At 36.6% G+C, this 23,856-nt stretch overlaps 1 protein-coding gene and 1 long non-coding RNA gene across 14 annotated transcripts in view; one reads left to right on the top strand and one right to left on the bottom strand.

Moving 5' to 3' along the window:
* Positions 1–572: 572 nt before the first annotated feature.
* LOC139588989 (uncharacterized) lies at positions 573–1,780 on the bottom strand. Its single transcript, XR_011678892.1, has 2 exons — positions 1,303–1,780; positions 573–709 (listed from the first exon to the last, which is right to left on the bottom strand). It is a non-coding gene; the product is annotated as an uncharacterized lncRNA (long non-coding RNA).
* A 60-nt stretch (positions 1,781–1,840) lies between these two features.
* VPS13A (vacuolar protein sorting 13 homolog A) overlaps positions 1,841–23,856 on the top strand; it is a 108,050-nt gene continuing 86,034 nt past the window's right edge. For 3 of the 13 annotated variants that reach the window (XM_071424890.1, XM_071424889.1, XM_071424887.1), the window contains exons 1-16: positions 1,847–2,028; positions 10,355–10,398; positions 10,922–10,964; positions 11,898–11,993; positions 12,283–12,390; positions 13,058–13,167; positions 13,425–13,484; positions 14,402–14,461; positions 14,672–14,752; positions 15,195–15,252; positions 17,191–17,318; positions 17,530–17,636; positions 18,266–18,437; positions 18,808–18,870; positions 22,651–22,786; positions 23,370–23,464. In XM_071424890.1, coding sequence (XP_071280991.1) covers positions 1,929–2,028; positions 10,355–10,398; positions 10,922–10,964; positions 11,898–11,993; positions 12,283–12,390; positions 13,058–13,167; positions 13,425–13,484; positions 14,402–14,461; positions 14,672–14,752; positions 15,195–15,252; positions 17,191–17,318; positions 17,530–17,636; positions 18,266–18,437; positions 18,808–18,870; positions 22,651–22,786; positions 23,370–23,464 — 1,461 coding nt within the window. In that variant the 5' untranslated portion in view covers positions 1,847–1,928. Of the gene's footprint in view, positions 2,029–10,354; positions 10,399–10,921; positions 10,965–11,897; positions 11,994–12,282; positions 12,391–13,057; positions 13,168–13,424; positions 13,485–14,401; positions 14,462–14,671; positions 14,753–15,194; positions 15,253–17,190; positions 17,319–17,529; positions 17,637–18,265; positions 18,438–18,807; positions 18,871–22,650; positions 22,787–23,369; positions 23,465–23,856 lie in introns of those variants that run through there. The other 10 variants (XM_071424893.1, XM_071424892.1, XM_071424891.1 and 7 more) reach the window with 8 other exon arrangements.

The raw sequence follows: 23,856 nt of genomic DNA, 5'->3' as shown, positions 1-23,856 counted from the left end.
ATTTAACATTCAGCTTTTCTACAACTAAATAGGAAGATATGTGCTTTGAGTCACAAAATAAAGCCTTGTATTCACACTTTTCTCTAGAGATAGCTTATAAGAAATATGTCTGGCTTTGTGTAAGAAATTTATAGAAAGCCAGGTAGAGATTCTATAGAGATTCTCATGTATGTGTATTAGTGCATGGAAACAGTTACATTTGGCGTGCACAAGCTGCTGATCACATTCTGGTCCAATTAATTATTCCAATTAATCTCTTTCTAATGTAGTTGTGGGTTGTGTTTTTTGTTGTGTGTGTATGTGGGTTTTTTGTGTTTGGTTTTTTTATTTTTTAGGTTTTTTTGGCATTACTGCTGGTTTTCAGTAGAAAAAGATGCTAAACCCAAGAACTGAAAATGCTGCGATTGTAATTTTTCCAAATAATACAAAGTAACTTCAGAGGAACCTAAGCCTCAATAAGACTGTGCATTTTACATCTTCTGTTATCAATCTTCAGTATAACTCTTCCCCCTTTCTTGTGTTAATAAAGAACAATATAATCCCTGATAAAAAAGTATTTCTTTATATCAAGATACTTCTTAACAAATTATTTTATTCTGCATATTGGGTGGATGCAAGGCATTGTTGGTGTGGCAGGTTGTGGTAAGCTGGCTTATAAATCCCATAGTGAAAAGAAACATCAGAAGTGCTAGGCAGTATTCTTTTATTTCTGTAAAAAAGAACGAAAAAGTGTATAATATCTGGCAGCTTTCTCATTTTCTCAATGGTTTAATTTTTTATATTGAATACAAAGGTTCAGCAACACTGACGGAAGGTGTGCAGGAAGTCCAGCAGCTCACTTCAGTGAAGCCACCTGCTGTCAAGGGCCTTCGGTCCTAGCAGTGAAAGTCTTTGGCATCGGGAGTGCGACAGGCAGTGTCAGGCAGCTAGGGAGCCTTGTGAATGGTCAGACATGGAAGTTTCCTTAAAAAACCTTGTGACTGCAGGGGTCCTCAGCACAGCCACTCAGGGCAAACATGGCCCAGTTATTTCCATGCAATTCAGCTGACACCCAAGCCAGAAAACCCCCTGGGAGTCAAGCTCTTTGCAGAGATAAATTCAGTTCAGTTTGTTTTAGTCATTATGCCAGTAACAGCTTAGCCATTTTTGAACAGCTCAAGACATGCAGTAATTTCTATATTTGCCTAGCCTGGGGAAGAGAAAAATACTCAAAAAACTGTTATGGATATGCCACATTTAAATCCCTTGGACAAACTGATGGGTTCAGTGGAGAGCAAAAAGATGATTACGGGATTGGAGTACCTCTCTTAGGTTGAGGGAGTCGGGCCTGTTCAGCTTCGAGAAGAACTGAGAGGAGATCTTATCAATGTCTCTGAGTATCTGAAGGAAGGGTGTCAAGAGCACTAGCACAAGAGTCAATAGGCAGAAACGGATGCAAAGGAAGCTCCACCTATACATGAGGAATAGCTCATTTACTGTGCAGTGACCGAGCAGTGAGCAGGTTCCCCAGAGAGGTTGTTGAGTCTCCCTAACTGGCGATATTCAAGAACAACCTGTTTGCAATCCTGTGCCATTTGCTCTGGGGTGACCCTGCTTGAGCAGGGAAACTGGGCCAGATGATCCCCTGCGGTCCCTTCCAACCTGACTCATTCCGTGACAACCCGTACCTTTACGAGAGCGGGCAGCCAGCGTGAGTAAGAAGCGGCTCTAGGAGGGCAAGGCCCGTGGCAGGCGGAGCGGCGCAGCCCCCGCCGGCTGCCGTAGCCTCGGACAAGCCGCGCCCCTTCCTCGCCGCGCCCGCCGCCGGGAGGGGCGGGGGGGGCACGGCTGCACCGCCCCCTCGAGCCGCGGGGCGGGGCGGACCGGCGGGGAGCGGCCGGAGCCGGGGCGGCGGCGCTGCTGCCGGGCGGCGGCGGCCGGGGGGCAGGATGGTGTTTGAGTCCCTGGTCGTGGACGTCCTGAACCGTTTCCTTGGCGACTACGTGGTGAACCTGGACAGCTCCCAGCTGAAGCTGGGCATCTGGGGAGGTACGGGCCTGGCGCGCCGCGGGGGAGCCGCCCGCCTGCCCTCAGGCCGCCGCGTGCCTTCCTGCCCGGCCGGCTCGCCCTGCCGCCCGCTCAAGGGAGGAGGCCGGGGCGGCGTCCCCTGGGCGCTGCTAGGCCGGGCCGGGCCAGGCCACCGGCCCAGCCGACAACTCTGCCGCCTCTCCACCTGCCCGGCCGCTTAAAAATAGCCGCGGGGGCGGTCAGGCGGGCGGGCTGGGAGGTGGTGTCCGCGGAGCAGCCGGCTGCGGCAGCGCGGGGCGGTGGCGGCGGCGGAGCGGGAGGAGCTGCAGAACGGGGGCAAGAGAAACCGAGCGAAGTGCTGGAGGCGCACGAACGGCCGCTTCTGTTTTGTTTTTCCATATGGAGCCGCCCGTGCTGTCTCCTAAATGGGGACGGACCTTGGCTGGCCGCGGTGTCTCTGGTGCTTGCAGAAAGTTTGGGAGTTGGCGGGCGGGCAGGTTGGAGGCGGGAGCCTGACCTGGTTCTGGGAATGCGAAACTGAACTGGTTTACGGGCGTTTTCCACGCCCGGAAATAAACCGTGCGTAAACGCCAAGGGTTCTGACGGCGTTTAAGTGCTTGTGGGGGTGAGTGGTCTCTCCGCGAACGGCAGTGACATCCCTTGCGTTCTTGGCGCTGCCATCTGTAGGTTTCGAATACTTGTTATTTTTAGCCTTAAAGAACCAGGAGTGGATACAGCCTTAGGTGTTAGCAAAGGCGGTGCCTAGCTGTACTAGGCGGGGTAAGCAGTGCTCTGCAGAATTAAATGAACATGCTAGTTCTGAAAGCAGTAAAGTGTTCTGTTTGAATGTGCACTCCTGAGTTACCCTTAGTAAGGTACCTACAAGAAAACAGCGCCAAAGGTCTGTCAGACACAGACCATGAAGGGATGCCTGTGATCAGTGCTGGCTCAGTTTTGAATGTGCATCCCAGGTGTCTGCAGCATCAGCAAAAGCAAGCACAGAGGTTCAGGGTTTTTTTACAGATGCATTCATACAGTAGGTGTGAAACATCCTCGAGGTAATTGCCTACCTCAATTCCATTCCTAGGTACTCATATACATTAACCAGATTTTGTAAGCTTCTCCTGGAGCTTTTTGCATCATGGACATTTTTGTTTTCATGCTTGTTTTCTGAAATGGCATCCTTATTTAGTTTTATCTTTGCAGTTGTTTTCTTCAGTTAGTCAAGGCGTTCATAGCATCTTTGTGAAGTTCAGTCTCTGTAAGGAGTCTTAACACAGCAACAGCACATGTAACTGCTGGAGCCAATGTATTAGTCATTCACTTGTAGCAGTGAGGCTTAATATCACATATCTCTTACTGGTTAGGTGAGCCTTATTTGCAAGGTTTGACTAATTGCACCTTTCAGCAGAGCTGTGTCAAGCTAATTGCTTGATTTGTGTACTGGAGTTACCAAAGTTTCTTCTTTCTGTTCAATGAAGACAGAATATTTAATGAAAAATATGAAACCTTGTAAATGTTTTGGGCAATGTTTGTACATTCCAAAAAAGGTAAAAGCTTCTTTTTCCCAGTTCTCTAAGTTGCTGATGGTTAGTCATGGCAGCTTATGCCTCTGTGAAGCAACTATTAACAGATTAGATTCATATTGTCTCAATTAAAAAAAAACTAAAAAAAAAAACCCAAACCAAACAATCCAACCCAAACAAAAACTAAAAAAAACTCCTCAATTTTACTTTGAAGTTTTGATGTTCAGCTGTCATATTTTTCCATGTCTGTGGAACTTAATTTTATTTTTTATTACTTCATCTTCAAGAGGTTCTTGTATTTTAGAGGCTTTAGTATATTTTAATTTAAACTGAGTATCTCGTTTCTCAAGTGCCTATGTATTAGAATAAAATTATTTTTTCTCTACATAGCCCATTGACTTGTTTATAGTGTATACTGATACATGGAGCTACCAATGTCTTGCTATAAAAGGCTCAGAAATGCTGTGTTGTGTTGGTGAGGCATCACCTGTGGAGTTTTTTCCTGGTCTACCACATGATGCTAGTTTTTGACTTAAATTGTGTTTAATGGTCTGTACACCTGCAATATTTCTTTTAATTCAAATATCTCAAAGGACCTAGATGTTGCATTCTGCTGTGTAAAAGGCAGCAACTATTAGTAGTAGCAGCAGTAGAAAAAGTAGAATACATTAATATGAAATGCATCATTGATTAGCAGATCCCTAGACTCACAGTATACCTAAAGTCTATGGATAATTTTTTTAGCTTGCTAATTACTAAAATTTTGTAACTTAGGTATTTTTTAAAAAAGTACTATTTTTGCCTTCATATCTGTGTAAACTTAATAGCTTTTCATGCTTGTCTGTGTGCTCTGGAAGCATTTCCATTACAGCTATGTATTTTCTTACAGTGTTTGCCTTTGTGTCTTGATAAGATTGCTAAATTTTACATAATTCATGTACTATTGAAATTAAATTGTCCTAAATCCATCAAATTAAAACAAAGAAAGGAAAAAAAAAAGGGAAGTTGTTTGGGTTTTTTTTCCCCTGTAACAAATCACCACTGCTTTTTGGATGCTAGAGCACTGTGCAAACTATATATATAGAGAGAGAGAGAGAGAGAGAAAGAGAGAGAGAGAATCTTATATTTTAAAAGACATGTATTTTTTTGCCTCTGAATGATTAAAACCCGGAGTGGTTTATATTAAAAGGCTGTAGGGAGCAAATTGTGGCCTTGTGGTTTTTAATAGCTAGCCTGTTTGAATAAAGGCTAGTAACGTGTTCATAGACTGAATCTATGTATAAAACCCAATTTTACATAGTTTCAACCTCTGTAAATTCAGAGCTTTATTAATGACTTTTAATGATCATGCTTAATATTAACCTTGGTTTTGATAAATGAGGGAATTCATCCTGCACTATTAAATCTGTTCCATGTTCAATCTGTGTCGTAAAGTTGTTTGATGATGCTGCTCCAGAAAATGCATGAACACATTAATAATTACAGTAGTGATTTTATTTTTTTTTTCTTGTTAAAAACCCTTCAGATTGAAAGGTAAAAATGTGGACTATCTCAATATTGATAAAAGATGTGCTATCTGAAAACAATAATGGCTGAGAATGTTGCAAGAGCTGAATGACCTGAAATATAAAAGGCAGTGCAGAAAGTTCAAGGTAGCTCAGCCTACACAGGTATAAAGGCTAATTTGAATGTGTAAAGCCAATACTGGAAAAGCCAAGGCTTAGAAAAAAGTGAAAAGGGAAAAAATCATATGCCTAAGGAACTCCACTAATATGAAGCAAGATAAAGACTACTGTGTTAGGCAGCCATCAGAGACAGCTATTGGATAGCCGATACTGGGAAGGACACTGTTCTTTAACCTCTTTTTTTGGTGTTCACTAAGAAAGATAGTTTCAATGAACTGTGCTAACAAGCGCACAAGTACTTGGCTTAGATAAACAAAAGGTGAGTTAGATATTTTTGAATGCTCTAGACCTGGTCAAGTTAAAATACTTGAAAAGATGCTTGCAGCAATGTGAGATGTATGCAGTTATCAGTTACCTTTGACAAGAAGTGAAATGCCAGTGACATATCCAGTATTGAGAGACCAAACAATTGTTTTATTACAGTTCATGATGCTATTTTTCAGTGTTTTGGTCAGACCCTCTGTACTGCCCTTTAAAAAACTTAAATTTTGGTTGACTTGGCACACTTGCACGTTAGGTAATGTCTCGAGCATGTCTTCCTGAACACAACTTATTATTTGAGTAGCTGGTGTGTCTTTTTGGGGTAGCTGTGTTAGTAAGATGATATAGGCAGATAATTGGCATGTTTATGAGCACACAAACACTTTTTTTTTTGGCTACAGCTATTATTATAGTGAAGGACAACTACTTTTGTTTATTTTGCCCTGTCTAGGTAGAGCAGGTACAACCTCCTCCCCTCCCCTTACATAACCGTAATTTGAATTCATTTGAGGGATACATAATGTCTAGTAGTTTTTACTGTCTTTCACGATCCATTTTACAATAGATGTCAATAGATGAGGTATTCAGCAGACCCTGATCCTCAAAGGCTTGCAGCTTGTCTCTAGAGGGTATGCTTAAGCAGAAATAATTAACAGCACAAACAGAAATGGGAAATGACTAGCAAAAGCAGCTGTTTGTGTTAAATGATCAGAGGTATTCACAAGCTGACAATGTTTTTGGAAACAAGCAGAAATTTTGTTGAAATATTTGAACAGGAGTGTTGGATACTGATCAGATACTAGCTAAGGTATTTGCATTTTCTGATCTTTCCTCTCTCTCTTGTCTGCATTCCTTCCCCTGCCCTTTTATTTAAAGACAGCAGAGAGTGATCTATTAGGTAAAATCTCCAGGATTTTTATGTAGATTAATTTTCTTCCCCCCCTTTATCTTTTGTTTACGACCATAACAAAATTTCTCTTAGGCCTCTTTGGTGAAGTAGTTTACTAGATCTCTTTTTGCAAGCTGAATCCTTGGTAGTAGATGTTAGTCCATGCATTTAAATTAATGAAGTTATTTTGAGTATCTAAAATTGAAATGATAAAGCTATTTTTCTAGAATTTTGACAGCTGCTTTATTTTGTTGAGTTATTCACATTGTCCAGAGATCACTAAATCTAAAAGTTTGCTTTATAAAGTAGCCTAAATAAATTCTAGACTTTTCTGTAGATATTTATAACTGTTCTGGATTTTGTTATTGTTTTGGCTTGCAGCCTGCATGTTTAACCCTAAGTGTTTATACAACTCCAACTACTTGTACATACAGTTTCTAAGGTTGCTTAGTTGGGTCATTTTTAATCATGCATTGGATGCATTTCTGACATCAAAACATTTAGTTGCTCCCAACAGGGGGACACCAGCCCTGCCAAAAAAAAACCAACCAACCATCACCAAAACTGATAATCAAATCTTGATGTATTTTCTGATTTTTGCAGTTAAAATCTACTGTCAATAATCCAAGGCTAATTCATTAACTGTTTTACATCCTGTAACTAGCATTTATTCCCTGGTTTTCCTGCTTCTCTTTGTGGGGGCTTCTGGTTTTTTTGCCTCCAATCCCCAACAGAATGGTAAAGGTTTATGGTAATGTGCTTAGATCTACATTTCATTGCAAGAGAAATGGCTACATGTGGTAGAGACTAAATTTTGGTAATGAAGGAGAATACTGGCATGGTCAATAACTACATTTCAAATCCTGAGCATCAGAGTTGGTTGCAAGCTTTGCGAGTGTGGTGGCTTTGGAAATATTTCCTATTTACTGCAGGAATATTTAGTCAGTGTCTTGGCCTCTCTCTCAAGTATAGGAAAAAGAAAGATTATATCAATACACAAAATCTAGTGCCTCTTTAGTAGACATTTGTATGCTTTGATGGTCTATTCGCTGTGATCAGACCATAACAAGGTTCTTGTAAGTAAACTTTTATATTTTAGTGAACATGTTTCAGTAATTTTATATTGAAATTCAGATGCCTGGGGTTCTACTAATTTCTTCTGGTGATTCTGAAGTAAAATATCAAACTTTTTGATTGTAAAATCATGTGATTGTAAAACCAAGTGATTTTTTTTAAATTGTAAAATCATAAGCAAAACCAGTGAAGAATTATGTACCTCACTTCCAAATCCCAGCATTTAATGTAGAAATTTCAAAAGCTTCCTGTTTGAAACATTATTGATTGATCTATTTATTATCTGCCATTATAATGTGCTCAAATAAAATGAGAAATAGTTCTGCCATCATGAAACATTGTTTGTAAATGTTTAAAATAATCCTTACTCACTTTGCAGTATTTTGTTTTTGGAAGCATCTGGGTGGCCAAATTATTGTAGCTTGAGTTATTGTGCCTCTGCGGAACTGTGGCATGTGTTGGACTCTTGATAAATGAGAAGGGAATGTTTACATAGCCATCAGTGAAAATGAAGAAACTCAACCCAGTTAAACTGTTTCATGTAGCCTTACAGTTTCCTTCTGAATGTTTTTAACATGATGCAACAGACCTGCAGAAGTTGCACTTCATGCCTGGTAACTTGGTTACGAACCTGAACCTTTGCTCTGGATACCATTAGAACTACTTGCCATGAATACAATTACAATTAATGATATCTTCTTGAAGAAGCAATCTGGGGTTTTTTGGTGTTAATATGCTCTCAGCAGAGTAAGCTTTATCAGGGAATAAATTTAGAATGGAGTTGAACCAATGGTATATAAAACTATCACCTTGTTATCGCCTTCGAAGACTATATAGTTCTAGTTCCTAGAGTAGTTAACAGACTACTTTTGGAAATGCTCTCTTTGTTTCTTTGTTTTTTTTTGTTTTTTTTCCCTTTTCTGTTGTTCCTGGCAATGTGTGTGTATTTTAAGGCTTAACAGGAGTGGCATCAGCTGTCAAAAGCCATCCTTTTGCACGTAGTATTTCTCTGGAGAGGCTGATGTTAGCACATGTCAGATGTATACACTTCTACTGGAAAGTGATTATAAATTGCTGCAATGAATAAATTAAAACATTTAAACCTTCATAGTACTTTGTGAGTGCTATGGGATGGATGGATTAGTTTACCTGATCAGCTCTTCCATGTCAGTTCAACAACTTGAGCCAATTCTTCTGGTGTGTACACTTTTGAGATTTGGGTCCAGTTTCCCAAAATTGGTGGTACTTTGAACAGTTGTTGATTACCATTAGCACTATATAACTGCAAGAATATTCTTGCAATTGGAGCTCCTATTTCCCCATACATTTTGCTATTTCTAACATACATCCTGAAGGAAAAGTATTTTTGGTCAATTCAATCTTTGTTTGCAACCTCAAGTTGTATTCCTTTCCAGGCCTGTAATCTGCTTCTGGTTTCTGGAATCTCATTTATGTCCCTGCTCAGCTGTATCAGATGTCTGTTCCATGTGCATGTGTTAATGCTATACAACTAGTTTGAAAGTAACCATCACAGAAGCTCCATTCTTCTTGTAGATTTTGCAGAAGACATTTCATTGGACTATGTGCATGTTTAAGTTATGAGTTTTCTGGTGCAAGTATTCCTTTTGTTATGGAAAGTGTTTAATGTAAAGTATATTGTAAAACTGATCTTGCAATTTAAATTTTCTTTGTTCACAGTATACTGAATTTCTCTCCTTAAAAATTAGATTACTGAAATACTTCCTGTGAATTTTTGTAGGCCTATAAATAAAACTGGCAAGAATAACATCTTTTGAGGGCTAAAATTCCACTCACATTTACTGTTGCTAGATTTCTACAAGGATAGGAAACAGATGGTTGAGGAAAAAGAGGCTAACTTTAGATTTCAAAATGGGTTCTTTCAAAATTGAGACAGGATTTTCCAGCATCTTTACTTTGAGTAATTTTAGTTTATTTTCATGGACATGCAAGTGCCATGAGACAATCTTGGATATTATTTTGTGAAATGATTAATCATCTTTCATGGTCTCAATCATCTTTCATGGATTTTTGATATGCAGGCTGTGGGTCTCTCCACAGTGGAAGTTTTGGAAGCCATAGGTCATGGACCACTGGGGTGCCCCACTGTGAAGGAGAAGGAGCAACAAAAATTTGTAGATACCTGTGGTCAAAAAGGAACAGCAGAAGTTAGTGTGTCTGTAAAAACTTAAGAAGTCTTGTTAATAAATTGTACACACAGTGTGGAAGTTGGTGTAAATTAGTCCCTTGTAGTATAAACACGTGGTAGTAAGTCTTGGATAAGGGATGGGTGAAAGAGAGGAGAGACACACAGAGATTAAATTGTGGTACAGAGAAAGAAAGGAAGGAGCATTGGCAGTCCTGACTCCAGCATCAGTGCAGCGGATGGAGTGTCCAGGGTCCTGGGGCACATGTGTGTTCAGGTTTGATTCTGGGTACCTTTACACAGTTAAGATTTCTGTGCTGTGGAGCTAATTTGCTTGTTTACTGTGCAAGTGAGTTATCATTTGCAGTTTGTTCTTCTAGACCTTTCTGGAAATGGGTCAGAGATCTTCCCTCCATACTGGATTTAACTTAGGTTGACAGTCTATGCCTACTTCTTGACCTCATTCCTTGATCTATGCTCTATTTCAGGAGCCAGAACATAGACCTTTGTCCCAGAAGAGTTCTGGCTTATGTCTGTATGGCTACCTTTTCCTGCCACATCCCATTCTTTCTCATGACATGTTCTTACCAACTTGGTTGACTCCACTGCTGTCCTTCATTTGTGTTTGAGATGTACATTAGGCCCCTTGTCTTCTAGGCTTCTGTAACCCACTGATTCAGACTTTGGGACTTGCAGTGTGTACTACTTTGCTTATTCCAGTTTTTCTTGTTGGCTTCTTTTCTTTTAGGAGCTGTAGCACTGAAAAATCTGGAAATTAAAGAAAATGCACTGGTAAGCTAGTGAAAATTACAATAATACTTGCAAAAATTATTCCTGAGCTATGTTTTCTGTGTTTAATGGGCTTAATGGGTTTATTGTGCATTTTTTAATTCTTATTTTAGAGCACACTTTCTTTTAAGTGAAGGCTTACTGACTTGCTTTCTCTGCACTTATATAGATTATTTGATTAATTTGAGATTAAATTTAAAGGGCAAAGTGTATACATTTTTTTACCCTCTAAGAGAGCTCTCAGCAATTGCTAAAGGAATGTGCTTAGGTCAAGAGCAATACTGAAAGACCTTTGTTTTTGCTTTAGCTCATGAAGCTAGAACTTTGTTTTTGGGAATGTATTTAGCCTAACATAGCATAACAGTCTAAATTGGTAACCAAATGCTTGCTTATCCATTATACTGACTTTTTTTTTTTTTTGGTTGACAGGTAAGTTTGTTAAGGTTATCATGATGCCTTTTCCTGCATTGGAACATATCACAAGTTGCTGAATTGAGCTTAAATTTTCTAAACCTCTTTCTTTCAGAGTCAGTTGGATGTGCCATTTAAAGTTAAAGCAGGACATATTAGTAAGTTTCATTTTATCTTGTACACATGCAGGAGTTTCTATAAGTACTACCTTTCCTTGAAGGTGGCTTTAGGCATCCTAAGCAAGTAATTTCCATATGTTGGTTGATTTATATGTATACTTTGTGCACTCTGAAGTTGTCTCTTCTGAAAAGAAACTTTGAGGAAGCTCCTTTCAATAAAGTATACTGGAGTCTTGTTTAATCATCTCAATATTAATGAGAAAATAGCCCAACACAGCAAAGATGAGCAATTGGGCAGGACTGGATCTTGTTCCTTGTCTTAACAAGACTCCACAACTGATTTTTACCTTTCACCTGCCTTTTCATCTCCTTCCTTCCTTGTTTTTGCTAAAATAAAAAGTTTTCTTGTTGAAGTGTAAAAGTTTTAAAAGTTTTAAAAGTTTTCTTGTTTTCTTGTAAAAGTGGTTTCTTAAACTAAACTAAGTCTAAAGCCATATGTTTCCTTTAAATCGACCCTGGAATAATGTGTTTTCTGTGACTGATTTAGTATTTTATTAAACTTTGCACTTGGGAGGAACTTAACCTCATGATCCCTGTGTTCACAAAACCTAGTATTTAGCTGACTGATGATGTGTGAGCTGCCCATGTGCTTTTCTTATTTCTGAAGATGCTGCAGTGGATTTTCAAGGAGGAAAACATTGCTGTTAAGAGGGAGGAATGTATTTCAAGGAAATAAAGAAAGTCTGTAGACTTGATAGTTCTACTCGCAGAAAAACATCTCATAGTTTTTGTGTATTGTGTAAGAAAATACAACTCAACTGAGGCATCTTTTGCCTCAAGAGCACTGGGGTAATTTCTGTCCCGTATAATAATTGTTAAAGAGATTTTGTGTTTAATATCAATTATCTTTGCATTTCTTTTCCAGCCAGCTATTTAATTGTATACTTCAACCTTTTTCTTTTGTGTTTGTAGGTCAACTTAACCTACAGATTCCATGGCAAAACCTTTATACTCAACCTGTTGAGGCAGTCCTTGATGGAGTTTATTTGCTTATTGTGCCCACAGCCAGTAAGTTAATGTATAGGAAGAAGTGACTGTGGATTGGTGGGGTTTCAGAATTATCTGGAATGGGTTTATACTGTGTTTGTGAGCTTTATTCTTAGTAGATACTTTCAGCAATTACAGTTAAACAATGGGGTGGAATGAATAATAGGTTTCATAATCTAATTTTTTTGCTATGTAATTGTTATATGTAACTGTTACAAAAACATAAAAATTACAGCTTTTGAAACAGTATCTTTAAAAAAAATATATATAAGGCTTTTTGGTATTATGCATTTTTACTTTATGTGTTTAGCCATAAAATATGATGCTGAAAAAGAAGCCAAGCAGTTCTTGGAAGCAAGACAAAGGGAATTGCAGAGAATAGAAGAAGCAAAGCAGAAGATAGCTGACCGAGGTAAAGGTGGGAAAAGCTAATGAAAGTGATGCTGCTTCTTTCTTTACTTTAATCCAGAAAGATGCAGATTTTGTCAATGTCTTCTAGATTCTTGTTTTTTCCTTGTTGCTTAAAAACCTATTAGTTATGGTTTTTTAGGTATAATTGCCATCAGTATTGCAGAACCAGCATTCATTCTGAAAATAAAAAGTTTTGAGCGTTGATGTGATCTGATATAAATTAGGCTTTTGAAATACTGCTTTTTTATCACATGTCATCTGACATTTTCTTTCCTCTTTCATAAGAAAGAGTTTGTTTCCAGTGTCAAAGCATTTTTACCAATACAGATTTTGAAAGGTTTGTTACAATTTGTTCTTCATTACATGCAAATTCTAATCTTTTTAAATTCAACTTCTGGTACTTCCAAGAAGTATGACTTGCTCCCTTAGAGTATTGGTGGGTGCTGGTCATACTTTGAACTACCTGATTCTTCGCTCTGCGGCTAGTAAAGTTAGGAAACCACCTGATCTGAGAATGTAAGTGTTGTAGATTATACAGAGCAAACATGTTTCTATACAACTGGAGTATAATATAATAGAAAACACTTAAGCTAAATGTATTGTGTTATTGTTTTGTCTAATTAAAAAAATATTGGAATGTAAACAAAATATTAAATTGTTTTCCTTTAACATAGATAAAGTAAAAGAAGAGAAACAAGACACTTTTGTAGAAAAGCTTGTTACTCAGGTCATCAAAAATCTTCAGCTGAAAATTTCCAACATCCATATTCGCTATGAAGATGATGTAAGTGCTTTTGTATATCTTACCATAAGTGGTTGTGCACTGTAACATGAAATTGGGAACCTGTCTGATTTCTTCTAGTTGCTTTTTATCTTGCGAGAATACTAGTAAAGTTGTGGACTTTTATTAGTTTGATAAAAAAACCCAAACAAGCTGAAAAAAAGCTTGGACAAAATGTAAAGATACTTAAATTCTTAGCCAAATATATGCTTATAGAGTATGAAATAATTATTTTTTTGTCTTTTCCTGTGTTCTATTAGATCACAAATCGTGATAACCCCTTGTCATTTGGGATTTCACTTCAGAATCTAAGTTTGCAGGTAATGTTATTTCTCACTTTTTATCTGAAAAACATGTTAATATATACCAATCGGTGAAGTTGTGCTTTTGTGTGTTGTGCTTTCTGGTAGCATACTGTCTAATGGAAAATACACCTGTAAGTATCAGCAATGTACAGTGGTATGGTTTCCAATACACTTTACTATATTTGGGCTGTTCATTCTGAATATTTTACTGAAACTGACTTGAGCTCCAAGAAAGGAAGTTACTGCCTGATAACAGGAAGTGGTGGGAAAGGAAAAATTAAAAAAAAAGATGTCATATTTTTAGCTCAACTGGAGCTAATTTTTTTTTTGATCTGTGAACTGCACAAGGTGCTTAGAGTAGTAATCACAATTTTTTTCAGGAAGACCATGTAGTAGGATCAGTATGTTGGTTGCTGAGTTGCTCTGATTCAGTAGTTTTTGCTGTCTAACTGCTAGTTTTAAAGAAAATATGTCCTAAGTGAATATACTTTCTTGAATGAAATGCTGGTTTTGTGAATGCTTATTCCTAGCACATTAAAGGGTCTTCTTTAGGCTCAAACTAAAATTGATTGCTTCCAGAATTATAAATGAATTCTGTCCCTTGTTTATCTCTGTCCAAAGAGCCTGTCGAAAAATATTACTGGTGTAAAGGAAAAAAGTTTCCAATAATGAAAGCAGAATCTTAGAGTACCTTTGGTTCTTGTGTGCAGCCTATCAGAGTACATACATGTACATATTTTTGGAGGAAGTAGCCTTTTCAAGCTTTCACTTAAAGTGATGCATTAATCATCTTAAATCAGAAGATAGTATTCCATTATTTTCCATGGCATTTAATTACGATGATGTTACTGTCATTTTTTGTAGTTTGTTTCAGTTGTAACATGTTGGTGAATTATAGATACTGGAGTATTTTTGTTTAATTCTCATTTCAGACCTCAGATAAGAATTGGAATCCGTGTTTACATGATGAAACTGCCAAGTTGTTCCACAAGGTACAGTGTAGACAGTATGCTAAGAAAGACTTGCTAATAAAACAAGCTGCGTTAGAGTTTCAGAAACTAAGATCAAGAAAACATGTAACTGTGTAGACTCTATAGCAAAAGTAACATTCTGAATATTTTTATTCATCCAGACTTTGTGAAATCCAAATTATTAATCTAAAACTTGTGGATACCAATACATATGTTCTGTTGTATTTTCAGCTTGTGCGACTGGATAACCTTTTTGCTTATTGGAATGTGAAATCAGAGATGTTCTACCACGGTGGTTGGGAAGAATCATTGGTAAGATAGTGTGTCTAGTCTTCTAGTTGAAACTGGGAAGCAGAGAACATGCTTCACATGCTTTTTATGTCAATGTCCTGGGTAATTGTTTGTAACTAAAAGCTTTTTTTAGGAAAAAACAGTATATGTTAAGGCATGTTATGTTAAAAACAGTATATGTTATGTGCTGGAAGTATAATGCTCATCTGAAAAAGTTAAAAAAGCCAGTCTTGTGCCAGTAACACAATTTAGACACTTGACAGTCATCTTACCACTGTTCAGTGATTTTTATTAGCTAAATACAGACATATCATTCTGTTAAAAACATAAATGAGTACTTTGAATTTTGCTTTGAGTCAGAGGGATTATCTGAGAACTGTTTAAAAATGCCAATATTTTGTACTTTAAAAACTTTATCTGGAAATAGAAATGCAACTTACTGTTCACTCCATTGCGTGTGTAGGTTAACTTAAAACAGGGAGTTGCCAGCCACAACATGATTCCAGATGGTTATGATTTTGGTAAGTGTTATTTAATTGTAATATTAATTTTTAATTGTAATTTTTACTTCATCTCAGTGGCTGTCACTTTGGCTGTTACTCAAAAATCTTACTAAGGAGTGCAGTTTAAGCCTGGAAGAGTAACTGTGTTTCTGACTGTGAATACTGTATTGTTTAGGTATATAAAAAAAGTCTTGATAAAAGTGAGTCTTGAGTCACGTATCATTCTAATGGAATGTCGTAACATAGATTCCATTGTTAACATCTTTTGATTAATTCCTTTATTTAAGAAGTTTAGCAACAACATACGCACTATGTAAGTCTGGGTGAATTCAGATTAGTTTGAGTATGTTTTTGAGGTCACCTGCTTTATGCAAACTATCTTTCTTCCATGTGAGGTAGAAATAGTAATCACACAACTTTGAAACATTAATTTCTTTTTTTTTTTTTTAAGTGGGAATATTGCAAGTTGTATTGCTTTGAGTATTACTTACTTAAGTCTGAAAATCACATTGGCATCACTCAAAAATGATGATAGTATGCTTTCCATTGCATGGAATCATGTGTATCTGTGTGACTGTTTAAAAACTGTTCACAAGTCTGAATGGCCTTGAAAGTGGCTTGTTCTCCAGCAGGAAAGTCCTCAGTTCACTATAGCCAGGGTTAAAAAGGGCACTGTCAGTTTTATGCTGCTACCTTCCCCTAAAAGAGTCTCTATGTTAAATGACAGAGAACTATCTAGTAATTCCTTCCAGTTCCTTACCCCTCTTTTTTGGTTGCTGGATTTGATTCTTTTTGCAGGAAAACAAGATTAAACATTATAAATTGTTTAAGTCTTTATGTGGTAAGTAAGTTCAAAATGGGTGTATGTAAAGCTTAGGATTCAAGATGTACTCTCTTAAAATTCAGCAGTGCCATCAGAGATGCTGACCATGGTGGTGTACTGTGGTAAATGCAAATTTGGTCCCATTTGGGACAAGTCTTTAAAAGTCTAAAACTTTGATAGCAAGGTAATAAGCATGAAGTCTAATTTTATCACTTCCTGTAAATAAACAAATATTATACTTAAATACACAAACAAGTAAACAAACATTATACTTATATATAAGAACCATAAAAAAAGAACTTTAGGAAGCTAAGTACGGGGAGAAAATTAATTGAAATGCTACCATATAGAGGTGTAGCTAAAAGTTTCACAGTTTTTTCTTGCAAAAATGCATGTTTCTGCTACTATGAACCTTTCAGAGAATTTGGAATATTGGATATATAGGTAATGTATCAGTATTTTTGCTGAGATGAAAGAAATCATATTTGAAAAAAATGATTTACTCAAACTCAGATAATATAAAAATTCTTACTGTTTGCTGAAACAGATGAAAATATTGAACTAAACAGGGCTTCAAAAGCCTGATATTTCCAAACTGGAAGAGATAAAATATTTCTGCCTCACTTTTATTTAGAATGCATATTGATTTTGTTCTATGCTTACTTGGGCTTCAAATTAGAAATATGGAGTGTTTGGTTTTAACCATTGCTGTGAGTATAATTTATCAAAGAGTAAAGCATTTGTAATGGCAACAACAACAACAAAATCTTAAGAAGTAAGAGTTCCTATAGTGAAATAAATGCTATATTTGGAACTGTCTTGTACTATAAGTGTATCAGAACCAAAAAAGATCCCATTTGTTATAAATGTAAACTATTTATTGAAACATCTGTATGTAATTCAGCATACAGGAAAGTTTGTGGTGGTGCTCTGCAAAATTTGGTAAATGTTGCCAGAGTGAAACTGAAAATTGAGATTGTATTCTATTTTAAGTTGTGTTGGTGCAGTTCATGTTTTTCAAGTCTAGCATTCTAAAACCAATAGTCTGGCATAATTTAAGATAAGTATATGTATAATTTATTGCAGTCTGAAATAATTTAATTGCACTTTTTATATCAACTTGTATTTTTTAGTATTCCGCCCCATTTCAGCTAAAGCCAAGCTCCTCATGAATCCTCGATCTGATGTTGACTTTTCATCACCGAAAATAGATCTAGATGTAAACTTACAGGATATAACTGTTGAATTCAATAAGCCACAGGTACCAGTTATTTTTCTGAAGTTATATGTAATGTAGTAAAAAAGTTAGTTTGCAAGAATTAAGAAAGGTAGTCTGAAATTTTATAGTGTATGTGTAGAATCTATTAACTTAGTCTTGGTTTTCTTTGAAACTGCTTTTCTCTTCAAAGAGAAGCTTGATAGCTGTTATTCTCAGAAAGATAATAATGCTCAGTTTGAATTTGTTTGCCTAGTACTTCAGTGTTATGGAGCTTCTTGAGTCTATTGATATGATGACTCGAAATCTGCCATATAGGAAGTACAGACCTGATGTTCCAGTGCACAACAACGCCAAGACATGGTAGGTAACCTTAGACTTTGAAAATAATTCGTTAGTCATTAACCTGAAATAATTACCAAGGAATTGCTTCTTTCTTAAGGAGGTTAGAACTCATTTCATTCTGAAAGGAAGTATTTTGTTAGAATTCTTTTTAAGCTAGTATTGTAGGAAGTTGATGAGGACCTCATCAAACCAAAACTGTGGACACAATATTTGAAAACCTGTGATTGCACTCTTAAAGACCATTATCAGGAACTTAAGTCTGAGAGTATTTTTGTGTCATTAATTTGTTTAGGTGAAAGCCCCCCTGTTGCATGTTAGGTAGCTCTACAAAAACATAGCTATTACCTAAAAACAGGCAAACCTTTGCAACACAGATGGCAAGGATTTGATTTCTTTTCAGAAGATTCCTTAAAAATATATTTTTATTACTCTCACACATGCATGCATAGATTTGACAGCAATCTGTCAACTTTGTATGGGGAAAAGAGAGTAAAATTCTTAGATTTCTCGGCTCAGAAGTATGCTATTAGTCAGGGGATTTCGCTCTTGACAACTTGAATTTGTATTAAGTGAGAGTCTGCAAAGCTATAGGAGTCTTTTCAATATATGAAAAGAAAGATAAGCTATACATTTGTCTTTGCTTTTAGGTGGAAATATGTTATTGATGGCATCCTTAAAGTAAATGTTCAACCTAAACTCCAAATGTGGTCATGGGAACATATTTCACATCATAGGAAGCAAGTGAAGAACTATAAAGAGTTGTATAAAACAAAGATAACATCAAAAAAACCTAGTGAAGAAATCTTAAAGTTGTTGGAGGTTAGTAACTTTCTGTTGAAGGCTTAAATATTGTTCATCTTGATACTTGTTCAAACTTAAATGTTAAGATATTCCTCAGTCGCTTCTAAGTTAAAATAAAATTTTCAGTGGCCATATTTGCAACTTGTCACTACCTTTCTTTGTTAGTAGTATTAACAAATACATGAGGTGAATCTTTAAATTAGAAACTGCAAGAAAAACATCTTAAGCTGGTGTGCTATTCTTTTCCAGGTTTGTTTTAAGTTTTCAGATTGAGTGAATTAACTTGGATTGCACGAATTGAAGTGCTTGCTGTTGTTTCCTGTAAAACTGAGCTGTGGAATGTAACAATTGTTGAATTGTCAAAAATAATGTCTCATCTCTCTTCTAGGAATTTGAAAAGACCTTGGATATTTTTAACATCACTTTAGCAAGGCAACAAGCAGAAGTTGAGGTAAAATTGCATCATTTAAATGAGTCTATGAATAACTGAAACATAAGGTTGTGGAGATTTTAGGCAGACGCTTTTTAGCTATGGTGATTGAATTGTGTACAATACAGTCTTTCAATTTTCCTTGTTCATGGTTTTTTATTATAAGGTATAGTTAGTTTTTCAGCTTGTAATTAAACAAAAATTAAATAACTCCATATGCTCTTCCTTCAAAATGAACTGATCTTGGATAAATCCCTTTCTGTTTCTGTTGGGAAAGATCTGTGTGGAGAATGTGGCCAAAGGATGATGGAAGTTAAATGGAAACACACCCAAAGCTGTCCCTCCTCACAGCAGCCTAGACTATTAGTTTATTCCTTTTTTTCATGAAACTGTGTTATATTGAGCGATCACCTGTACTATGTTGACTCTTTGAGAAGAGATGCAGTGTTTCTCTTGGCAAGTGTTACTTAGAGTACAGCAAATACAGAATACATTTAAGAAGATTAGTGCAATTAGGCAAGATAATGTGACTTGAGTAGTTACAACTAATTTGTTAGCCTTGGTTTTCCTACATTAATGTACTGCTTAGTTATACATACAGTGTCTGAGTGTCTTTCTAGGTCACTGAAGTGAAATATTGTAGTTTTCCTGAAATCTGTGATATTTCTCCATTAAGAATTAAGGCACCTAAAAGTAAGCAGAATAAGAAGTTTACAATCTGAAAGAAGACAGTAATTAATAATTAAACTTTATAAAGCTCAGTTACCGCTTGTGGCAGTGCTTGAAAGCAATTCGATTTTTTTTTTTTGTTATGGTATGTGAAGTATACTAAATATAGTATAAATGCAATTGCTCCAGTCACAGATATTGTGTTTCTAACCCAAAACTCTGAAGAGGAATCTGTAAACTTGATTTTTCCTTCTATTTGTCTGTATGTACACCCCCATTTGAATGCTTGTGTTCCAATTATCCAGGCTCTAACAGAACCAGAAGAAACATTCATGACTGTTTGCCTTCAGTTTGTCCAAACTGGAGTGCTTTTCAAGAGGTAGTTTTGGTTTAGTTCTCATTTGATTTTGGAATAGTCTTATCTTGCAGTGTATAGTTTGTCTTGGTTTTATCTTTTTCCTTCAACTTTTTGCAAGTTGATGGAAATTCTGGAATATTTTCTATCTAGTTTTGTTCTTCCTTCCCCCGGTGTGATTTTGCTGCTTACAAAGGTAATGTCATATTGCATTCCTGAGTACCTTCAAATCCTGAGTTTTAAGATACATTTCTGTAACATTTAGAAGTAGGTTGCAAGAAGATGAATTTTCAGTTGTTTGGGCTTTTAGTCTTGCATTTGAAAAATGTTAGAAGTACATCTTGAAAGATGTGCTGGCTGATTATCTGAATATATTTCATAGTATTGACAATCAGGTCACAGTGATTTTAAGTTGTGTTCTGTCTCCATCTATCTGCCAGGATGCATCTGTTGTGTTGTTATCAGGTTATACCTTTGAAAAAGATTCAAAGGTCTTAGAAGAGAAAAATCTACTATTACTTCGGTATCCTGACAGTTAGCCTTAGGTCTGCCAGGTATTTAAAGGAGCACCCATTAGATGTGGGCTTAGTAAAGCCAGGCAAATGATCCTGCTGTTTGTGAAGCTTCTCTGTTTCTTAAAAGCATACCTAAGAGTTGACTTTCAAGGGCTTCCTTTTATCTAGACCATGAAATCAAGCTCCTCAGAAATCACGTTCATGATCACAGTGCTGATTTTCGGGCAGCTTTGTAACCAGAACTTTATATTCCAAACCTCAGACCACTTTTACTTTTTTATCACAAGTGTTTGAAGTACCAAATAGTAGCTTCAGCTTCAGTAGCTAAGCATCAAGTCTCTGTATCAGCTTGAGAAATGTTGTCCTTTCAACTTAGGGGAGACTTCTAGGATTTACTTCAGTAAGAACGCAGGATAGAGTCATGGCATCGTTTAGGTTGGAAAAGACCTGGAAGACCAAGTTCAACTATTAACAGAAAATTGCTAAGTCTACCAGTAAACTATGTTCCAGAGCACCACATCTACGTGCCTTTTAAATACTTCCAGGGGTAGTGACTCCACCACATCCCTGGGCAGCTTGTTGCTTTGCTTGGCAACCTTTTCAGTGAAGATCCTTTTCCTAACAGCCAATAAAAACCTTCCCTGGCACAACTTGAGGCTATTTCTGCATGTTCAGCTGCTTGTTACTTGAGAGAAGTAACAAGAGGCTGACCTACCTGGCTACACCCATCTTTCAGGTAGTTCTCTCTTTTAGTCAAAATAGTTACCTTGCTGATTAAGCTTTAAGTCTATGACTGCATTGATTACTTAACCAATGTAAATGGAGAAGAGGGAAAGTTTAAGAAGATTGTTCAGCAAATTTTTGTAGTTCCTATACTGCACAGATTTTTTTTTTCTTCATCTTTGCAGAAGTGGCTTCTCTTTGCAGTCTTTCTTTCCCTGGGCTCTGGTGCCTGCTTCTGCCTCAGACATGTGAAAGAGTCATAGCTTTAAACATCACTTATTCTACATGGCAGTTGTCCTTCAGCACCAACCCCTCAGTATCCCAGAAATCTGTAATCTCACAGATTTAACCATAGTTTTTCTAAGGCCTGTCCATTTTTTATTTGGGTCATTCACTTTGTAACATCTGCTTGCTGATATGGTAACCTTTATAAAGGTTAACCTTTATAACCTTATAACCTTTATAAAGAGGACTTTTGACGACTTTATTCAAGCTTCTTGTAGCTTTGTGTTGTTAAATTGACATTGTGCATCATCTCTCTGAGATGAGTCAATAGTATAAATCCAGAAGCCTTTACATTTTTGTGGTGAGTTCTGCCTTCCTTTGTCCAATAGGTATGTAGATGTGACAAGTCCCTACAGAGTACTGATTTATAGTCAGCTGGTTTTTTTCCTAATTGTGTTGCAGAATGCTGACAAGGGATGTGAGAATGTGAATGCTGAGAAGGGATTCCTGTCTCACTTCCACTAGAGTATCTTTAAATGTAGGGCTTATCTGCAACTGATTGTATATTTTTGGATTGTATTAGTCACAAAGAAAGTTAGTTTGTGTGGATCACTATAATTCTGAGAACAAATTTGTCTCTTGGATCACTTGATGTTTGTTTGCCATCCCCATGACTTTCAGTGATCAATTTTGGATGTAGTCTACACTTCCTTTGAGGACCCAGTATTGGAATCATCACTGCCATCAGATGGGGCATCCTACACTAGTTGTGGAAATAATGAGTGTGGGAGGAGGGAGGGCTTCCTTACTATTTTAACTATATGTATCACATGCAGGAATAGTTAGAGTAAATACTGTATTATGAGAGTAAATACTTTTTTAATTGCTTTGGGTATCCATCTTGAAATGAAAAATATAGGGCTAATGTAAAATTTGGCCTGTGATGGCTATTTAATTGCTTATATATGTATTTTAAATTATTCTTTAGAAAACCATTTCATATAATTTTGCGAGTATTTTTCTGGTGAAAGCTGGAGAAAAAATCTGCTATGTAAGAAATGTTTATTGACCTTTTATATGCTCTGTTCTTTCTTAAAGGTGATTGTTATTATGCAAAATAAAATTGGACCAATAATGCACTGTGTATTTGAAAAAGTGACTAGAAGGGAAACTAAATAAAAGTATTTTGCCTTTTTAATGCTTGTCTAATGATCTTTTGATATGTTAGAGTTGCTCTGGGTCTATATTTTTCTTAGGAAAATGAATAAAAAAGCATGAAGAAAATTACTTACCTGAGTCTTTTTTAAATTTAAGGCAGCTAAGGCTGGATTGAAAATCTACAGACCAGGAGTAAAACAGGATGATGAAAATTCTGGTGGCTGGTTTAGCTGGATATGGAGCTGGTCGGGTAGAAAAAAGGATGAAAAAAACCAAGAAGTAAAGGGTTCAAGTATGATAATTTACTGGTATTCTTTTTGTTACTAGGAATCTATTAGAGTCCTAGGTATCTAGCAGTGGAACTTGTTATCAAATTGTTACTGTATACATTTTCTCTTAGCCTTTTCTTTTGCTGATATAATTGTTAATTGCATGTAACAGAGGTTATACAATTTTATGACTCCTCCATAGTTCCTTCTGAGCTGTGTTCAATACAGTGGAAGTTAATGGAATGTAAACAATATTACTTGCATTTATTTTAAAATTTGCGTATTTCATGCAATGTATGTTGGATATATGAGGCACCTTGTAAAGATTGTGGAACATAGAAAGTTAATCACAAAGGCTGCTTCTGTTGTTAGCAAGATAGGAAATAGAATAGGTCAGGAAAAAATTATAAGAGCATTTTAAAGCATGCTTTAGATTTGTAAGACTTGGCTTTAAACCCCAGGGTATTTTCTTTTACTAATTCAGGACAGTAATGTTGACAGTATCTACTCTTTTTGTAGAGCTACCAAGCACAGAAAAGTGTACAACAGTATTTGCATTTTTCAGATATCTATACTCAGTTTAACTAACCTCTTGAAATGTGACAGGTCTTGAACAGCTGATGACACAGGAAGAGAAGGCTAAACTTTATGCAGCAATTGGATATAGTGAAACAGCTGTGGATCCAACCCTTCCAAAATCAGTAAGTCATAGCTGGCTATATGGTATAGCTTCATCTACTAACAAAACTCTCCAAAGATGATAGGAAATCACTTTTAAATTACTTGAAGCTTTGTCTCTATATTTGAATATTGTTCTGATACCTTTTAATGAAGTTAATGCATGCCAGTTTTCTGCATCCTTAGATGCAGTTTTAGTATAGCGGTTACAAAGCTTACTTTTGGATATTCTGAAGTAGTAAATAAATTTTTACTTGCTCTAACAAGAATAGGATCATAAATGTAGTGTATTGTAGTTTAAATATTGAAGTGTATTAATATATTATCTTACAATATTCAAAAGCTTTATAAGAAAATGCGCCAGGGAATCTTAATAAAGGTTCAGGAAGTACACTGTATCTAAAATATGAGTGAT

The sequence above is a fragment of the Agelaius tricolor genome, unplaced genomic scaffold, assembly GCF_023055355.1.
Source record: "Agelaius tricolor isolate 1412-34295 unplaced genomic scaffold, bAgeTri1.0.p SCAF_4, whole genome shotgun sequence".
NCBI classification, from domain to species: Eukaryota; Metazoa; Chordata; class Aves; order Passeriformes; family Icteridae; genus Agelaius; species Agelaius tricolor.
Note: the sequence above shows the minus strand (reverse complement) of the source record. Positions and strands in the feature narration are given on the sequence as shown.